Genomic DNA, 15,789 nt, shown 5'->3' on the forward strand with positions numbered 1-15,789 from the left:
CCAATTCTCACTGCTGTGCCTGTTATTTGAAGCTCTGGTAACCTGGAATTATTTTTAGTTAGGAAAGTCATAGCAGTTTGCCTTGGACAACTGCACAGACTGTAGCTCTCTGTATTTGCTAGTGAAGCAAATGCAGCTTGCATCCTTGTGTGGGTTTCACCAGAATTTGTTTCGCCCTTGGGAGTCTAGGCCTACGGCTCAGGAGTTCTGTGCTGGATTGGTACTAGCTTTTAGCAGCCTCTCGTGGTTGTTTATCAAACTGTGTGTTCTGTCCTTGAGCAAACTAGCTGGAGGGATGTGGAAAGAAATTATGTGCCCTTAATATAGAGGAAGGGGTGTTCTGCAGGGCTCAGGAACCTGTTGGGTAGCTGATGCACCTCGTGCCCTTCTGATGCTGATGTGGTCTCTTGCAGGTGTGGTTCAACAACAAAGGCTGGCATGCCATTGCCTCCTTCCTGAATGTGATCAACAATGCCATCCTTCGGGCTAACCTGGAGCAGGGAAAAAATCCTAGTGCTTATGGGATCACTGCCTTCAATCATCCACTCAACCTTACCAAGCAACAACTCTCTGAAGTGGCCCTGTAAGTCCCAACATGAATGTGGATAGGTTTGGGCTCATCAGCTGCTGGTTACTTGGAACAGGCAACATGGGATGTTTTAGCCTCAGTGGTGGAAATTCAGTGGCCTGTGGTATTTAGGCTCTAACATGATGGCCTTGTTTGCCGTGGTCTGGGCTGGTGGCAACATGTGCTGTTGAGACTGGCTGTTGAACAGCAGTGCTGTGCAAGCTTTCTATGTCTCTGAGTCCCTGGAAGCTGTAGTTTCTAAGTACCAGAGTAATCTTCAGACCTGCTGCTGCTTGGGAAGTTCCTCTCAGCCAAATCCAGAAAGCTGTAGCTTTTGTCTGAAGGTGCCACTCTTTGACTAGGAACTTGATAGATCCTGTTCATTTTTTCCCACTCCCTCAGCCAGGGGCGACATACAGTAATGCATAGGGCTTACTGGACTAGGCCACTACTACCACAACCAGAGTCAGGAGTCACAAGCTGTGTGCAGATACACCTGTCAAATCGTAGGGTAGTGGCAGATTGACAGTCAGATAGCTCTGAACTTTTTTTTAAAAAAAAACAAAAACCAAACAAAAAGCCCAATCCATCCCAAGAAATGCACTGAGAAACAATGTGGTTTCTCAAAGGAAGCAGGAAGCAGTCTGTTATGCTGAAGTTGCTAACCTTCAGGTTGTGGTGCTCTTCTTGAGATGCCAACAGGCTGTGTATGTTCCCTGTGTTTTATGGCTGGAGAAAAACCGCAGTTAAGACAGTCTCATGGCCATCCTGCAACCTACTATACAAAGACAGCAGAAGGAGAAACAGTTTCTATACTACCCTGCATGAGCAGCTTTATTTCATCTCTAAGGAGCCAGCACCAGCCTGCAAACACTTTGCTTTCTTCTTTTTTTTGTCCAGGATGACCACCTCAGTGGATGTCCTAGTCTCCATCTGTGTGATCTTTGCCATGTCCTTTGTTCCTGCCAGCTTTGTGGTTTTCCTTATCCAGGAACGTGTCAGCAAGGCTAAACACTTGCAGTTCATCAGTGGTGTAAAGCCTGTAATCTACTGGCTGGCCAACTTTGTATGGGATATGGTAAGGGCTTTGTGATTGTGCTGAACTGTCCTCCACTCTGTGTTTGCAGGATATCTGTTGCACTGAAGTGCAAACAGACAGTTGGGGCCAGTGGGCACTACACTAATTCAGTGAATAACAACTGTGCCTATGACTTCTGGGTTTACTTTTGGGTCAGTGGTTCACTGACAGGGACACTGAACAGAGGATGGAAGGGCAACCATAAGCTCAATTGTCAGCATTTATTATGTCATTTTAAAATACCTGCTCCAGAATGTTTGCTTATGTAGCCCCTTGTTCTGCTCCGTTCAAAGGAGGGTTTTTTTCAACATGTGCTGTCCAGAACCTCTGAGATTCTGTTGACCGCTTCTAGAGCGACCAAGAAGCATAAGTCCATGTGTACTACATTGTAGTTCACACATGTGACACTCCTAAGAATCTCCATTGGATCACAGCTTTGAGAACACTGAACAATGTTGAAAAACATTGGTTCAGAGCAGAAAGACACCTTTCATTTTTTTTTTGTCATTTGGAAACAAATCTAAAGCCATATTTTTCACCTTCCAGTGCAACTACATTGTTCCAGCCACGCTAGTCATCATCATCTTCATCTGCTTCCAGCAGAAGTCCTATGTATCCTCTTCCAATTTGCCTGTCCTGGCTCTCCTTCTGTTCCTCTATGGGTAAGGGATTTTTCATCAGAAGGATGACTGGGAAGGCTCTTAGACTTGGAAGGTTCTTACCTGATGTTGCTGCCTTTCCTCTTGCCAGGTGGTCAATCACCCCTCTGATGTATCCAGCCTCCTTCGTGTTCAAAATCCCCAGTACAGCATATGTTGTGCTGACCAGTGTGAATCTCTTCATCGGAATCAATAGTAGTGTGGCCACCTTTGTCCTGGAGCTCTTCACCAACAACGTATGTTTCTGCAGAAGCTCCTCACTGTCTTGGGCTGCTACAGTCTAGTTTCATACTGGTGCCATGTTGCCTTTAGCAGTCAGACCTCCAGATGGGCTAGCCACCAGCTGGTAGCCATTAGCTGCTGCAGCAGTTTAAACAAAGGTTCTGAGTGGAAATGGTTTAAAGCCCACTTCATCAATGTTCACAGAGTAGTTAAGGTGGGAAGGGACCTATATATAGTCCAACCTCTGAGCAGGGTCAGCTAGAGCGGGTTGCACAGGACCATCAGGTTTTGAAGGTTTCTGGGGATGGAGACTCCACAGTCTCTATGGATAACTTCTTCCACTTCTCAATCACCCTTATGGTAAAAAAAAGATTACTTATGTTCAGATGAAATTTTCTGTATGTTCTTCATAAGGGGTAGTTTCTGTGTACTGCAGGCCATTTCAAGCAGTCAGGCATTTAACTGTCTTCCATTTTGCCTCCCTTGGTAAAAACCTTTCTAACTGTACTGGGAACTTGCGCGCTTCAGTTTTTCCAAAGCCAGATGCATGGAGGAGGTGGAAGTTCCTCTTACGCCTATAAGCAACGCAAGGTGTCTTAGCAGGTCCCCTTTGATCCACAATAGCGTAAAGTGTACCTTGTGGGAAGAAGTTGAGGACACGCTGTGGGAGTTACCTGTTGATTGTACCACTGCCTGTAGGCATAGGGAGGCAGTCCTTGATGATGGTCCCTTTTATTACAAGGATTGTTTTAGCTCAGGGAGAACATGTACATGTTTGTAGGTAAGTGCCTGACAGAACAGGAACCTCTCCTCAGGCTGCTGTCAGTCCAACACATGAGCTAAATCAACTGGAAGACCACAAAATAAAAGGATTAGGGCCTCCAATATGCAACAGGGAGGGGCTACACAGCCTCTGATACAACCAAACTGTGCAAGCACAGCTTTCCTGTTTCCTCAACCTGTAGCCTTTCTGCACATTATTGTTTGCAGACACTGCTTTTTAGACTGTTGCCTGTTTGGAGGAATTTCTCCTTTGGTGCAATTTGCTTGTATTGATAGCATCTTGAGCAAGGCAAGAACAATGACTGTCCAGAGGAGCCATGGCAGTGGCTTTTGGGAGAGCATTTCTAATCCTCAAATTTTAGTGGGGATGCACTGCTGGGGGAGGGAGGGATCAATCACAACATGCATTTGAGTTCAGTCTTAAAGGTCTTTTCCAGCCAAAATGATTCTATGATTCTGTGGTCATACTTGGCAGGTGGTGGCTGCTTTCTGCTCAGATGGCTCACTGGCACTTGATTTTTGTCTTAACAGAAGCTGAACAACATCAATGACATCCTGAAGTCTGTTTTCCTCATCTTCCCCCACTTCTGCCTGGGGCGGGGACTCATTGACATGGTGAAAAACCAAGCCATGGCTGATGCTCTGGAGAGGTTTGGTAAGTGAAATTGTGTATCACAGAGACAGTGGCCTGCACTGAACAGGGAAAGCTCAGGTCTGCTCTGGATAAAGAGCACCCTTTGCTCCTCTGACTTGCCAGGAACTAAAAGTGCACAGTCTGCAGCACAAACCTGATCAAAGCTGTCAAGTCTCCACAGCTGTCTTTTTTAGGTTGTTTCAAGGACAGAAGAGGGCCTGGCAGATAGATCCCCACAGTTCTGAGTTATTAGGGGCATTAAACAAAAATGCATAAACACAACTGTATAGAGAGGATCATTAAGCCAAGTGTAAGGAGCGGCTGCGACCCTGGAAAACTGGATAGTTGTTTTTTTTTAATGGGATGCAGATGCCAAGCCTGACTCAGTCTTCCTGTGCTTCACTAACCTTTCATAAAGGTGGGCCAGCTGTCCTTTGGCAGACTGATTTCTCTGGCCCCATGTCCCGGCTTTGCTACAGCAAGAAATAGGCATTCAGCCACAACTGGCCCCTTGTGTAGTCTGTCCTTTCCCTCCTCCTGCTGGCTACTCTCCAGTTGCCGCAGCGCCCAACTTGGTGAGCTCTGCAGGAAGAAATGCTAGCCTGCTTCTATTGCTTGAGAAAGGTGACTGTGCTCTTCGTCTCATTTTGGCAGGAGAAAATCGTTTTGTGTCTCCTCTGTCATGGGACCTGGTGGGAAGGAACCTCTTTGCGATGGCAGTAGAGGGCGTTGTCTTCTTCCTCATCACAGTGCTCATCCAGTACAGGTTCTTCATCAGACCCAGGTAGGTTGTCTGCTTCACTTCAGTGCTGCAGGCAGGTGAAGTTTTCACTGCTGCCTCCCATGAAGTGTGGAGAATATCGACTGAGAAGGCCCTGTCATCTTCTGCTAAAGCTTTAGCATGTTACTCTCTCCAGGCCTGTCTATGCCAAGCTGCCTCCCGTGAATGATGAAGATGAGGATGTAACCAGAGAAAGACAGAGAATAATTAGTGGAGGAGGACAGAGTGACATCTTGGAAATCAAGGAGCTAACCAAGGTGACAGAAATTCTGCATTCCTAAAACTAGTTGATACAAAATCATGCACTTCACTAGAAGCCTTGTTCAGAGGAATTTAGTGTGATCAAAAGCAGGGTGTGTTTGGAGTTTTGAACACTTACGGCTGAAATTACAGTTCTCACTGACATTGTCCTTCTCATTCTTTTTCTCCTGGTTTCAGATTTACAGAATGAAGCGAAAGCCAGCTGTTGATAGGATCTGTGTTGGAATACCCCCTGGAGAGGTAAGCTTATCTGTCAAATTCTTTGCTCTGCTATTACTGCAGTATTTAAGAGCAACAGACAGCAGAGAGTAGGGGAAGCTCAGAAGCAGATTATATTCAGACTACATCAAAGGAAATTGCCTGGAATTTGAAGCAGTTTCTGATCCTGTGTCTCTCTGCCTTTGAAGAAGGTATGCAACTCAGTGTCTGGGACCAGAAGCCAAACTCTGGTACCCTCAAGGGTTGGCATAGATAGGCTGTGGTGGCACTGCACCAAGGTGGCACCACAATTAATTCATTTTCCCAGCCTAAAGGCTTACACTTAAAATAAAAGCCCAGAGGCTTTTTCTCTAAAAATGCACAAAAGACTCCCTCCAGCTGTCCTGAAGGTCAGATTTACTCCTTCCCATCTTGTCAGTGCTGAAATGATGTAGTTGAATCCTGTTCTCAAAAACACTGTGCTCATCTGCTCTTTTGTATCACCAGTGCTTTGGACTCCTGGGAGTAAACGGTGCTGGCAAGTCATCCACTTTTAAGATGCTAACTGGTGATACAGATGTGACAGGAGGAGAAGCTTTCCTCAAAGGAAATAGGTGAAAAACTATGCATCTTTCTCTGCTTTGTGTCAAAGCAGGTTCTTTGCTGCTTTCTTTGTCACTCCCACAGCCTTAGTTCCACTTCCAGCAAGTCTAAATTCTGACCCACTTTTCCCTTTTTCAACTCCTGGCATCTGTTTCAGGATAAAATATTTTGGTATTTGGTAAAGTATTTTATGAACTTAGGAAAATTTATTTATTCTGGTAGTCACTTCTCGGTACCTGCCCTCTCGTGCTCAAATATCATATTGAAAAAAAGAAGGGGTGACAGGGAGAGAGAAAAAAGAATTTGGCCCAGATGGACTTCTAGGATCCTGCATTTTTGTTAGTTCCTTGATTCCAAAACCACTTTCCTCCTTTTAACACCTAAAATAGCAGCATGTACTTGTAAAATCCTAATAAAGAGTTTTTTCTTTTACAGTATCTTGTCCAACATCCAAGAAGTCCATCAGAACATGGGCTACTGCCCACAGTTTGATGCTGTTAATGAGCTGCTGACAGGGCGAGAGCACTTGGAGTTCTACGCACTCCTGAGAGGTGTTCCAGAGAAAGAAGTCTGCAAGGTAAACTATACACCATAGGACCCACTCCAGTGACCAGTTGTTCCTGCTTGCATGCACCCTCCCTGCAACACATGCAATGCCATGATGTGAAGCTGCTGAAGATACTGTGTGGTGAAATCTGCCCCCCTTTTCTTCCAGGTCAAACCAAAGTTGCTAAAATGTACTAAATGAAGGTCAGGTACTTTGGGTCCTGAATTCTCACAGTGGATGCATTTCTCCACTGAATGACTTGTTTCCCTTAAGAGTTTAAGGGCTGTGAAGCTGCAGGTCCTGCAGAACCTCATCTGTTGTCAAGAGTTAATTCTTCAAAGTCTCAGGGAGGAAGCACTCTATAGCTTAACAGAAGCTTCATGCTAGCTGTTACATCTTTTCAGTTGATAGTGCTGCATCCTTAAAGTACTGCTATTTTGGCATTCAGACATGGTGTTACACTAACAGTCTTTAGGCAACTTAATGGCAGCTGCCAATACCATACAGCATCTTTCACAGTTTTCATTAAGTGTCCTGGGTGCTGCAGAGCAGGAACCACTGTAGGTAGGAAGATGATATCTGTACTCAGTGCTTTGGATAGGGGTCAGGTCTGGTGCCTAGGGTATATCCAGCTAGCTTGAAGCCCTCTTTGAGAGTAGTGATGGTTGGTGAAGACTGAAAGCTCCTTTGAATGTTGCTGGCAAGTTCCTCTGTGTGATGTTCCCATCAGCCCCATGTAAAAAGAGACCCAGTTCTGCATTTGATCCGAACAGTAGCTGAATCTCTTCCCCCTAACACTTTCTAGTCCCCAGGACAACAATGCCTGGCCACTGGCACTAGTACTAATACTTTTGTATAACAGACCAGATCCTTCCCGTCTGTCTAAAGGGCTAAGATGCAGCACAGTGGGATTGCTGTGTGCCAATAGTGAGCATGTCCCTGCTGCAAGTCCACACCACCTGGAAAGCTAGCTGCACACGGCAGTCTGCCATTCTTTTGGATCTACAGGTGCATTCCCAGCATCTGGCCTACAATAGATCATTTCTACAATGGCTGATTCCTTTAGGGACTGGATGCCACTCTCTGTCGTGATCCATTTGGCTGAGCAACACATAACATCTTCCTTGTAGGGAAACCTTTCTTTCACAGCTGCCAAGAGCCGCCTCCAAAGGCTGAGGGACTCTTTCTCTTTTGAAATTGTTTTGTCAATTCCCCCTTCCCTAGTAAGTGATCCCAGATGCTTGGTTTCCTACCTTCTAGTTTGTGACTGTCAGCCCCACTCTCCCAGCATTGGAGCAAACAGGTGATGATGTGCTCCCCTGGAAGACGGCTGAAATCTTTTTGCATATTCTGCAGCTTGGTCGAGGTCCTGGGTCAAGAAGTCACCTCTTCTTCTTCTTCCTCTTTCTCTGATTCCTGTAGAAATAACTGTTATTCAGACGCTGTCCCCAGTACTATGTGCTGTGTCTTCATCTTTCTTCACTGCACAAGTTGCTCTTTGTGGCTCTCATCTGCTCTTCCCCTTGCTTACAGGGGCAACTGTTATTGGCACAGATTGGTCCTTTGGTTTAGCTGCAGTGTCAGCCACTGGTGTTGGGGAAGCTGCAGTGTCTGTCACTGTGGTTGGAGTGGCTGCAGTGTCTGTTGTCAGGGTTGGTGTAACTATTGTGCTTAGGGGTTGAGTAGCTTTGTTGTCTGTTGCTTTGCCATCACATCCAGAGACATCTTTTTCCAGAGTTGCTCTGTAAGCATAGGCCAAGCCCCAGCACGCTCCCATGATTTGTCCCTCTCTGGTGTTGCCTGGATGACAACACACCTCATTTAAATGTTCTGACATTTTTTCCAGATTTTGCACTTGCTCAGGTGTGAAGTTCCAAAGCACTGGAGGGGCCCACTGGCCCAGGTGCTTGCCCATAGAATCCCATACATCCTCACACTCATGACTGTCCAGCCTGGGGGAAAAGTCTTTGTGGTCCTCCTATAGCGTTGTTTAACCCTAGACAAGACCTGAGCCTGACCCTGCTTAGCTTTTGAGATGAGACAAAACAGGGTGTTCTCAGGGTGGTGTGGCCGTGGGTAAAACACACACCACATGGATCTTAACATGCTGAACCCCCAGCACAAGCAGCAGGCAGGTTTCAAGGGTATCTAAAGGCCATCTAAAACGTTTAGAATTCTCAAATGATGCTGTAAATAGTCTGGTGGGGGAGCTGGGAACATCTCTTTCATAGGTTGAGCACCTGAGGCGCGGAAAAAAAGATGTACAATTGCTAAACACTTCTGTTATATACTTCTCAAAGTATAGAAATGATGGCCAGACTGGGAAGCAAGACAGATTAGTTTCATGATCAATGAATCTATTGTATTGCAAGTCATTAACATGAAATACAGTGAAACAATAACCTCAGCCCAGGCTTCCCAGCCGATAAACACTAAAACAGCAAATACTGGCTGTAAGTAAGGTATGACATGCTGTAACTGTGAGATCAAAAGCAACAACTTTGAGAGCCAATAAATCAGTATCGTGATGAGTGACTATTAATCCAAAACAATGAATGCTTATCACAAATACGATTAGACACACTCCGATCAGATCTGTAGTTATCTCAACACATCATGCCCCACATGGGCACCACAAAGAATTGTCATGGTTTAAGCCCAGCTGGCAACTCAGAACCATGCAGCCACTCACTCCCTCCCTCCTTTCTTCCTCCTCCCACTCCCAGAGGGATGGGGAGAAGAATCGAAAGAAGGTACCTCCCATGGGTTGAGATAAGAACAGTCCAGTAACTAAGGTATAACACAAACCACTACTGCCACCACCAATAATGATAAGGGAAATAACAAGGGAGGAGAATACAACCACTTGCCACCTGCCGACCAATACTCAGCCCGACCCAAGCAGCAATCAGTCCTTTATGGGTAACTGCCCCCAGTTTATACAGTGGGCATGACGTGCTATGGTATGGAGTACCCCTTTGGCTAGTTTGGGTCAGGTGCTGTGTCTCTGCTCCCTCCTGGCTTTCCTGTGCCCCTCCTCACTGGCAGTGCATGAGACTGAAAAGTCCTTGATCGGGGTAAGCACTGCTCAGCAACAACTAAAAACATCGATGTTATCAGCATTTTTCCCAGGCTGAAAGTCAAAAACATAGCACTGCACCAGCTACTAAGAAAAATGACTGCTGCTGCTGAACCCAGGACACTGGCTAAAGCCAGTGCTGCTATGAGCACTACACTGGTGGTTCATGTGGCTGACTGATGTCAGAATCATGCTCTCTGGCCAATTAATGGCAGCCATTTGATTTTCTGGCCTCCCAGGGGCAGGACTGAGTATATCCTAATCTAGAGGTGAACAGGGTGTTTCAAAACCGATATCCATTGCACATGAGAGCTTCACATCAGTGGCCCTTATGGAAAAAAAAAAATGTTTTTAAAGGTAAAACTCATGAGGAAAAAATCTCAATGTGTAGACTGATGTTACTGTGCTTGACTCAAGAGGGTGGTGTGCTCTCTCTTATAGGTTGGTGAGTGGGCAATTCGGAAACTGGGACTTGTGAAATACGGAGAAAAATATGCTGGGAATTACAGTGGAGGTAACAGGCGCAAGCTCTCCACAGCCATTGCCCTCATTGGAGGGCCACCTGTGGTATTCCTGGTGAGTCTGCAACGTTTGCTCATTAACATTTTCCTTAGAAAACAGAAAAATCAGGTTCAGAGAAAGACCACATTGTCACAGCCAGCTAATGTTTAAATACATTATTAATCACTTAAACAGGAGCAAAGAGCACATGGAAATAAAGATTCCATATTTAAATGTACATGCAAGCTATAATGTGACTCTGGGCTTGTTTCTGAAAAATCACTGGGTAAGTGGGGTCTCAAACATGATGCCAAACTGCCAGTATCTTTACAACTTTAGTACAGCTGCAAACATTTCTATAGCAACAAAAAATAACAGCCTTCCTGGCTGGACTTAAGCAAATCTTACTGTGTGGGAGAATCAGTCCTGTGGTTTTAATAATTCAATGAAGATTGGAAATAAATATTTTGGGATTCTTTAGATTAAAATTGGGGACAAACCTTAGGATTATTAAAATTCATAGTGCAGGATAGTCTAGTGTTCTATTTAAACAAACTAACTGATTTGTTTTAGAACAGTGTATTTCAACATTATACTTGCAAAATAAGCAGCATTTCTCAGTTTTGAAAAATACATTTGCTAATTTAGAATTTGGAGCATAAATTATATTCTCATTTCAGAAAATAAGTCAAACCTGTTTATTTTCAACATTTTTACTATGCATGAACAGAATGGGCAGTTATTTCAGAAATGAGTTATTCGTTTGTAGAATGTAACAGAATAACCTCGGTTTTGTGTATATTTTGCAGGATGAGCCAACAACAGGCATGGATCCCAAAGCACGTCGTTTCCTGTGGAACTGTGCTCTGAGTGTAATCAAAGAGGGAAGATCAGTGGTGCTCACATCTCACAGGCAAGTAGCAGCCCATTGTATCATATCCTGGCTTTTGCATCTACCAGGGCTGGATGCTAAACTCTGTTTAGCTGCTCTGCCCTTGACTGCTGCTTGCAGTGCTAATGAAGTTACTTCTGCCTACAGCATGGAAGAATGTGAAGCCCTGTGCACTCGAATGGCGATAATGGTCAATGGGCGATTCAGGTGTCTGGGCAGTGTCCAGCATCTAAAGAACAGGTAGCTGTTTTCATTTTACACCACAGAGTTGTGTTTTTTGGGAGATACAGTCAGACTTAATTCCTCTGTCTTAATTGCTATTCTGGTTATGGCAGATGCTGCTGGATTTTAAACTGCACTTCTGTTTCAGAGACACTTATCTCCTGTGCTGGTGCTCTTGTTTACAGGTTCGGAGATGGTTACACAATAGTGGTGAGAATTGCAGGGGCAAACCCAGACCTGAAGCCCGTAGAGGAGTTCTTTGGGCATGCCTTCCCTGGAAGTGTCCTGAAGGAAAAGCATCGGAACATGCTGCAGTACCAGCTTCCCTCTTCACCATCTTCCCTGGCCAGAATATTCAGTATTCTCTCCCAGAATAAGAAGAGACTCCACATTGAAGACTACTCCGTTTCTCAGACCACACTTGACCAAGTAAGTTTTTTTTAGTAGCCTGTCTGCCAAAACCTTCTTCTTGCAGAGATAAGAGTAAATCCACCAGTTCACTGGACCTATCTTTTAAGGGCATTTTAGTGGAGTACTGAATCCTGGGACTCATTCAGGAAGCCCAATGTGTAAAATGCCCTCAATTAGTGAAAATTCAGGGTGATGTGTGACATGGCCTTTTTTTCTTGCAGGTATTTGTAAATTTTGCTAAGGACCAAAGTGATGACGACCACACTAAGGATCTGTCACTGCACAAAAACCAGACTGTGGTAGATATTGCAATCCTCAATTCCTTCCTGCAAGATGAGAAGGTAAAAGAAAGTTGTGTGTGAGCCACTTCCAGCAAAGAAATGATGAGCAGAATGCAAACTTCCCTGGGATAGGATACTCCCAAAGAAGCCAGAGGAAGAGAAACTGGACACTCTACTGATAACCATTCAATGCAATGCAATTCAATGCAACAGAAACAAATTCCTTTGCGGGCCGTGCCTCATGGAGTCGTCTTGTACTGTGCTGAAGTGAAAGACTTGAACTTAGCTCATTACAGTATAACTCTGAAGCTGTGGTAAAGCACCCACCAGATGCTGTGGGATTTCAGCTATACTGTGTCTTGTCCTGTACAGTATGCTTTCACTAGCACTGCAGAAATAGTTCACTGTGGAATCATGGCCAGTGGTTATTTATAGGTATTTTAGACATGCATGTTTTAGTCCTTAAAACATTCGTGTTGTGAGTGGGAATTTTGTGGTGTTACATCCATTGCTGGCAATGAATGCACCAAAACAGTCAGTGGCAGGAAAAGTCATCACCAGTGTTGTAGCCTTAGATTGTGAAAACTTACCTGACCACCTGCTTTTCCTAGACTGGTATAGGTGAGTTGCTGACAAATCTGGGGCCACAAAGCAGTACTGTGCAGATGGGATGGCAAGAGATAGGCTATCATATCTGTACATCTCCATCAGTAAGTGGTGATACACAGAACCGTGAACCCTGCAAATGCACAGGATTGACCCACCAGCATCATAACCAATAACCTACTCTGGCTAGGGTTTTGTGTAGTTAAGTACTCTTCTGCTCTTTGAGGTACTGCAGCAGCTGCCTGAACACCTAGTAGGAAGTGGGTGAGAAGCCGACCTAGCGTTTGGACCACAGCAGCAAACTCAGTAGTTGTACAAGCTGCTAATGCCAAGAGCAAATTCTAAATCATGAGATGTCACTCAGATACGTAATATCTGCTCTTTAACCCCTGCTTTGCACCAGAAAGGTACCCATAATCTGAAATTACTGCTTAGCACAAGCATGTTGCCATTTCTGGCTTTGACAGGTAAAACTAGAAATGAGATGTAGATTTATTTTTTTTTAACAGTATTATTTATGAGTTTAAATAGGTAGGTAGCTTAATTAGGGATTGAAAGTGCTTTCCACTGATCTTTGTAGCCACAGTATTTCTTTACATTGTGCCTGCTCTCGTTCTGTCAATTCAGTGATAGCTATGTTCATGATCTGACCAAGTTCCAGGCTCTAGCAATCAGCTGCTATCATCTGCAAATACTGCAAGTTGTTCACGTCAAATGTTTTTGTTTGGAAACTGGTATAACATTAGATTAATGTGTAAGAAGTTTCTGCTTCTGTTGTGCAGTGTAGTTTCAGTCATTTGGTGATCCCTAACTGGAGAACACACCCCTATTACACATGTGACAAACTGCTTCAGTAAAAATCCCCTTGAAGGACAAGATGCTTCAAAGTTGTAGTACTACAGTTACATCAGTCAATAATTTCTGAAGTTTTATGAAGCCAGAATAATGCTAGAGGGTATATTTTGTAGTAAGAACAACAAATTCTCATTGACATTGTACAACAGTCATGGGAGAGTATGCTTTCATTAATATGCTTACAGGCCCCTTTACCTTGCTTTTACATTCAGAAATAGGTTTGGTAATGTGGTTTGAACCCAAGTACATATCCTGGGCTATTAAAGTATGCCATGCTCCTTCCTTAAATACCCATACAGGTTCGGCACTAGTTCTTGATGCCACTCCACCATGAATCAGTCATGGACTGTTTTCTTCTGTGAATGTCCATAGCAGCCCAATAGACAGTCAAGAGGCTGTTGTGAGCTGGACAGAGCTCTGAGTGACTTGGTCTAGTGTGAGGTGTCCCTGCCCATGGCAGGAGGAGTTGGAATGAGATGGTCCTCAGATCCTTTCCAACTCAGACCGTTCTGAGTCTGTATTTCCAGGTATATTTGGTAACACTGGCCAAATCAGAAATTTTGAAACACAAATATATATGAAGTTCAAAATCCCTGCTGTGTCCTGCCTTGGGATAAAGTATGAGCTTTCTACAGACTGCTGAAGTGCCTTTTTCATACTATTTTTTTTAACTATTTAGTACATTGCTAAGGGGATTGAGAAAGGAGTATAATGGGGATTGGTATACCTCACTTAAAACACGATTTGTTATTACGTTTATGGCATTGTCACCCTACGGGGATGAGTAGCAGGGTGATGAATACACCAGACTTCCAGGTGCAGAAAAGTTACTAAACAGCTGAGCTACAGCCATGACTTCTCTATAAGAGGCTGCAGCTATGTTACGGTATCATTGAAACAACTAGCATGTATTAAAGGCTTACACTGCTAAAAATCACTATTACAAATCAGCATTAAGTCACCAAAGTGAAGGGCTTAAGTTCTGCATGGCACCAAACTAGTGCATGTAGAACTAGAACGAGTTCTAGGAGGATACAGATTTGGTCCTGAAAGGGCTGTGGTCTGCTCTTTGAAACTGCTCATTTAAATGATTAATTTAGCAGGAGACAACAGTTACAACATAATCCTCTTTTCTTATCCCACCAACAACATTCTTGATTCCTATTGCCCTGTGACTGTCATGCTCATACAGAGTCTACTGTCTGTGACAAAATATTACAGTAAATACAGATCTTAACCAGACTATTTCACAGCTCTGACCTGACTCATTTGTACTGAACAGCCAGCATAATTCAACTCTCACATGAAGATTTGTCATGGAATAAGTTCAGACAGCCACTAATTTACTCATGTGTTGGGGAAAAATCACTCTAGAGTCACATACAGTATATGAACCACTCTTGGTAATGAAACTGCGCTGAGGTGTTAACTTATTCTAAATCATATTACTATGGACATGTTGTATCCCTTTTGTAGTATATTTGTATTTTGGTAAGGAGTTGTTGTATTTTCCCCATGGTTAAACTACCACTTTATGCTTATCCTTCCCTCCTGAATTACAGTTGGTCCTTCGTTCCAAGCACTTTATGCTATCTGTAATGGGATCTATTTTTTGCACTGGAATATCTGTTAACTTTGCAAAAATCTAGAGCGATTTCACAACTGAAATTCCTAAGTTAAATCCTTAAATGGTCATTTTCAAGAAAAGAAAAAAAAAGTATATATATTTGTATTTGCTAATATCTGTTATGTGAAGTATCAAAAGGCACTCTAATTGCCTTGTATTAAGTGAAAAATAAAGCTGTTGTGGCACCATTTGTTTTCAAAATGTAATTTTTGCATATGTTCTTTTGAGGAGTGCTGTTAGAATTTCTTGGTTTGCCCATTTTGTTTTGTTTGAATGTTGATGTATAATGTACAAGTAAGTTCCAGTATCTCTACAAATTGCCACAGTGCACGTACTATTTTCAGTCAAGTGAGCTGGCATGAGATTTGAAACGGAAATGCTACTTGGAGTTTCTAAAGGTTGTAAATAAAAAGGTCTCCAGCAAGCCCTGATACCAGTGATCCGTGCAACTGTCAAATCCAGCTGCAGAGCGCAATAAACTTACCCGGATGTTTAAATCCCAAGCCAGCTACCTGCCTCTGAGTATTTTCATTACAGAGATGTGCAAAGCTGCAACTATTGATAACTCCTCCCCTTTTTGCTAAAACAGCCTATGCGTGTTTGTACTGACAAAGCAAAATGCTATGTTTCAACATAAAGACTTTGAAATACACTAAACTTAACAAACCCTTAGCTAGTATCAAATTAAACAATTCCAGTTAATACTAGCTTGATTTAGAACAGCAGTTTACAAATGAAAGCAGAATAATGGTCTAATTGCCCAAAAGAAAACTGATGTTAAAATTTTGACAACTGCTGTCTGTAATCCCACAACTAACCAGTTACATTCCAGGATCCAGCCAGTTCTTGAAGTTGCACTCATCAGGAAAATTCACACTAAACAAGCTAACTAAAATTTCCTGGGTTTTGTGTTTTAATCTAGTGTCCAGCTGGTATTTTGGGTAATGTGCTTGATTTATCAACCACTTGTCAGAAAACCAT

General features: G+C 43.5%; 1 protein-coding gene across 1 annotated transcript in view; it reads left to right on the plus strand.

Annotated features, from left to right (window-relative positions):
- The window catches only part of ABCA1 (ATP binding cassette subfamily A member 1), a 94,384-nt gene extending 79,069 nt beyond the window's left edge, over positions 1–15,315 (plus strand). Inside the window, exons 36-50 of the mRNA XM_013130538.3 lie at positions 414–583; positions 1,469–1,646; positions 2,193–2,308; positions 2,397–2,541; positions 3,842–3,965; positions 4,599–4,728; positions 4,862–4,982; positions 5,164–5,226; positions 5,692–5,798; positions 6,223–6,364; positions 9,855–9,989; positions 10,724–10,827; positions 10,954–11,046; positions 11,214–11,457; positions 11,661–15,315. Of these exons, the coding sequence (XP_012985992.2) occupies positions 414–583; positions 1,469–1,646; positions 2,193–2,308; positions 2,397–2,541; positions 3,842–3,965; positions 4,599–4,728; positions 4,862–4,982; positions 5,164–5,226; positions 5,692–5,798; positions 6,223–6,364; positions 9,855–9,989; positions 10,724–10,827; positions 10,954–11,046; positions 11,214–11,457; positions 11,661–11,801 (2,013 nt within the window). The 3' untranslated portion in view covers positions 11,802–15,315. The remainder of the gene's footprint in view (positions 1–413; positions 584–1,468; positions 1,647–2,192; positions 2,309–2,396; positions 2,542–3,841; positions 3,966–4,598; positions 4,729–4,861; positions 4,983–5,163; positions 5,227–5,691; positions 5,799–6,222; positions 6,365–9,854; positions 9,990–10,723; positions 10,828–10,953; positions 11,047–11,213; positions 11,458–11,660) is intronic.
- The last annotated feature ends 474 nt before the right edge of the window (positions 15,316–15,789 follow it).

The sequence above is a fragment of the Melopsittacus undulatus genome, chromosome Z (assembly GCF_012275295.1).
Source record: "Melopsittacus undulatus isolate bMelUnd1 chromosome Z, bMelUnd1.mat.Z, whole genome shotgun sequence".
In the NCBI taxonomy this organism is placed as follows: Eukaryota; Metazoa; Chordata; class Aves; order Psittaciformes; family Psittaculidae; genus Melopsittacus; species Melopsittacus undulatus.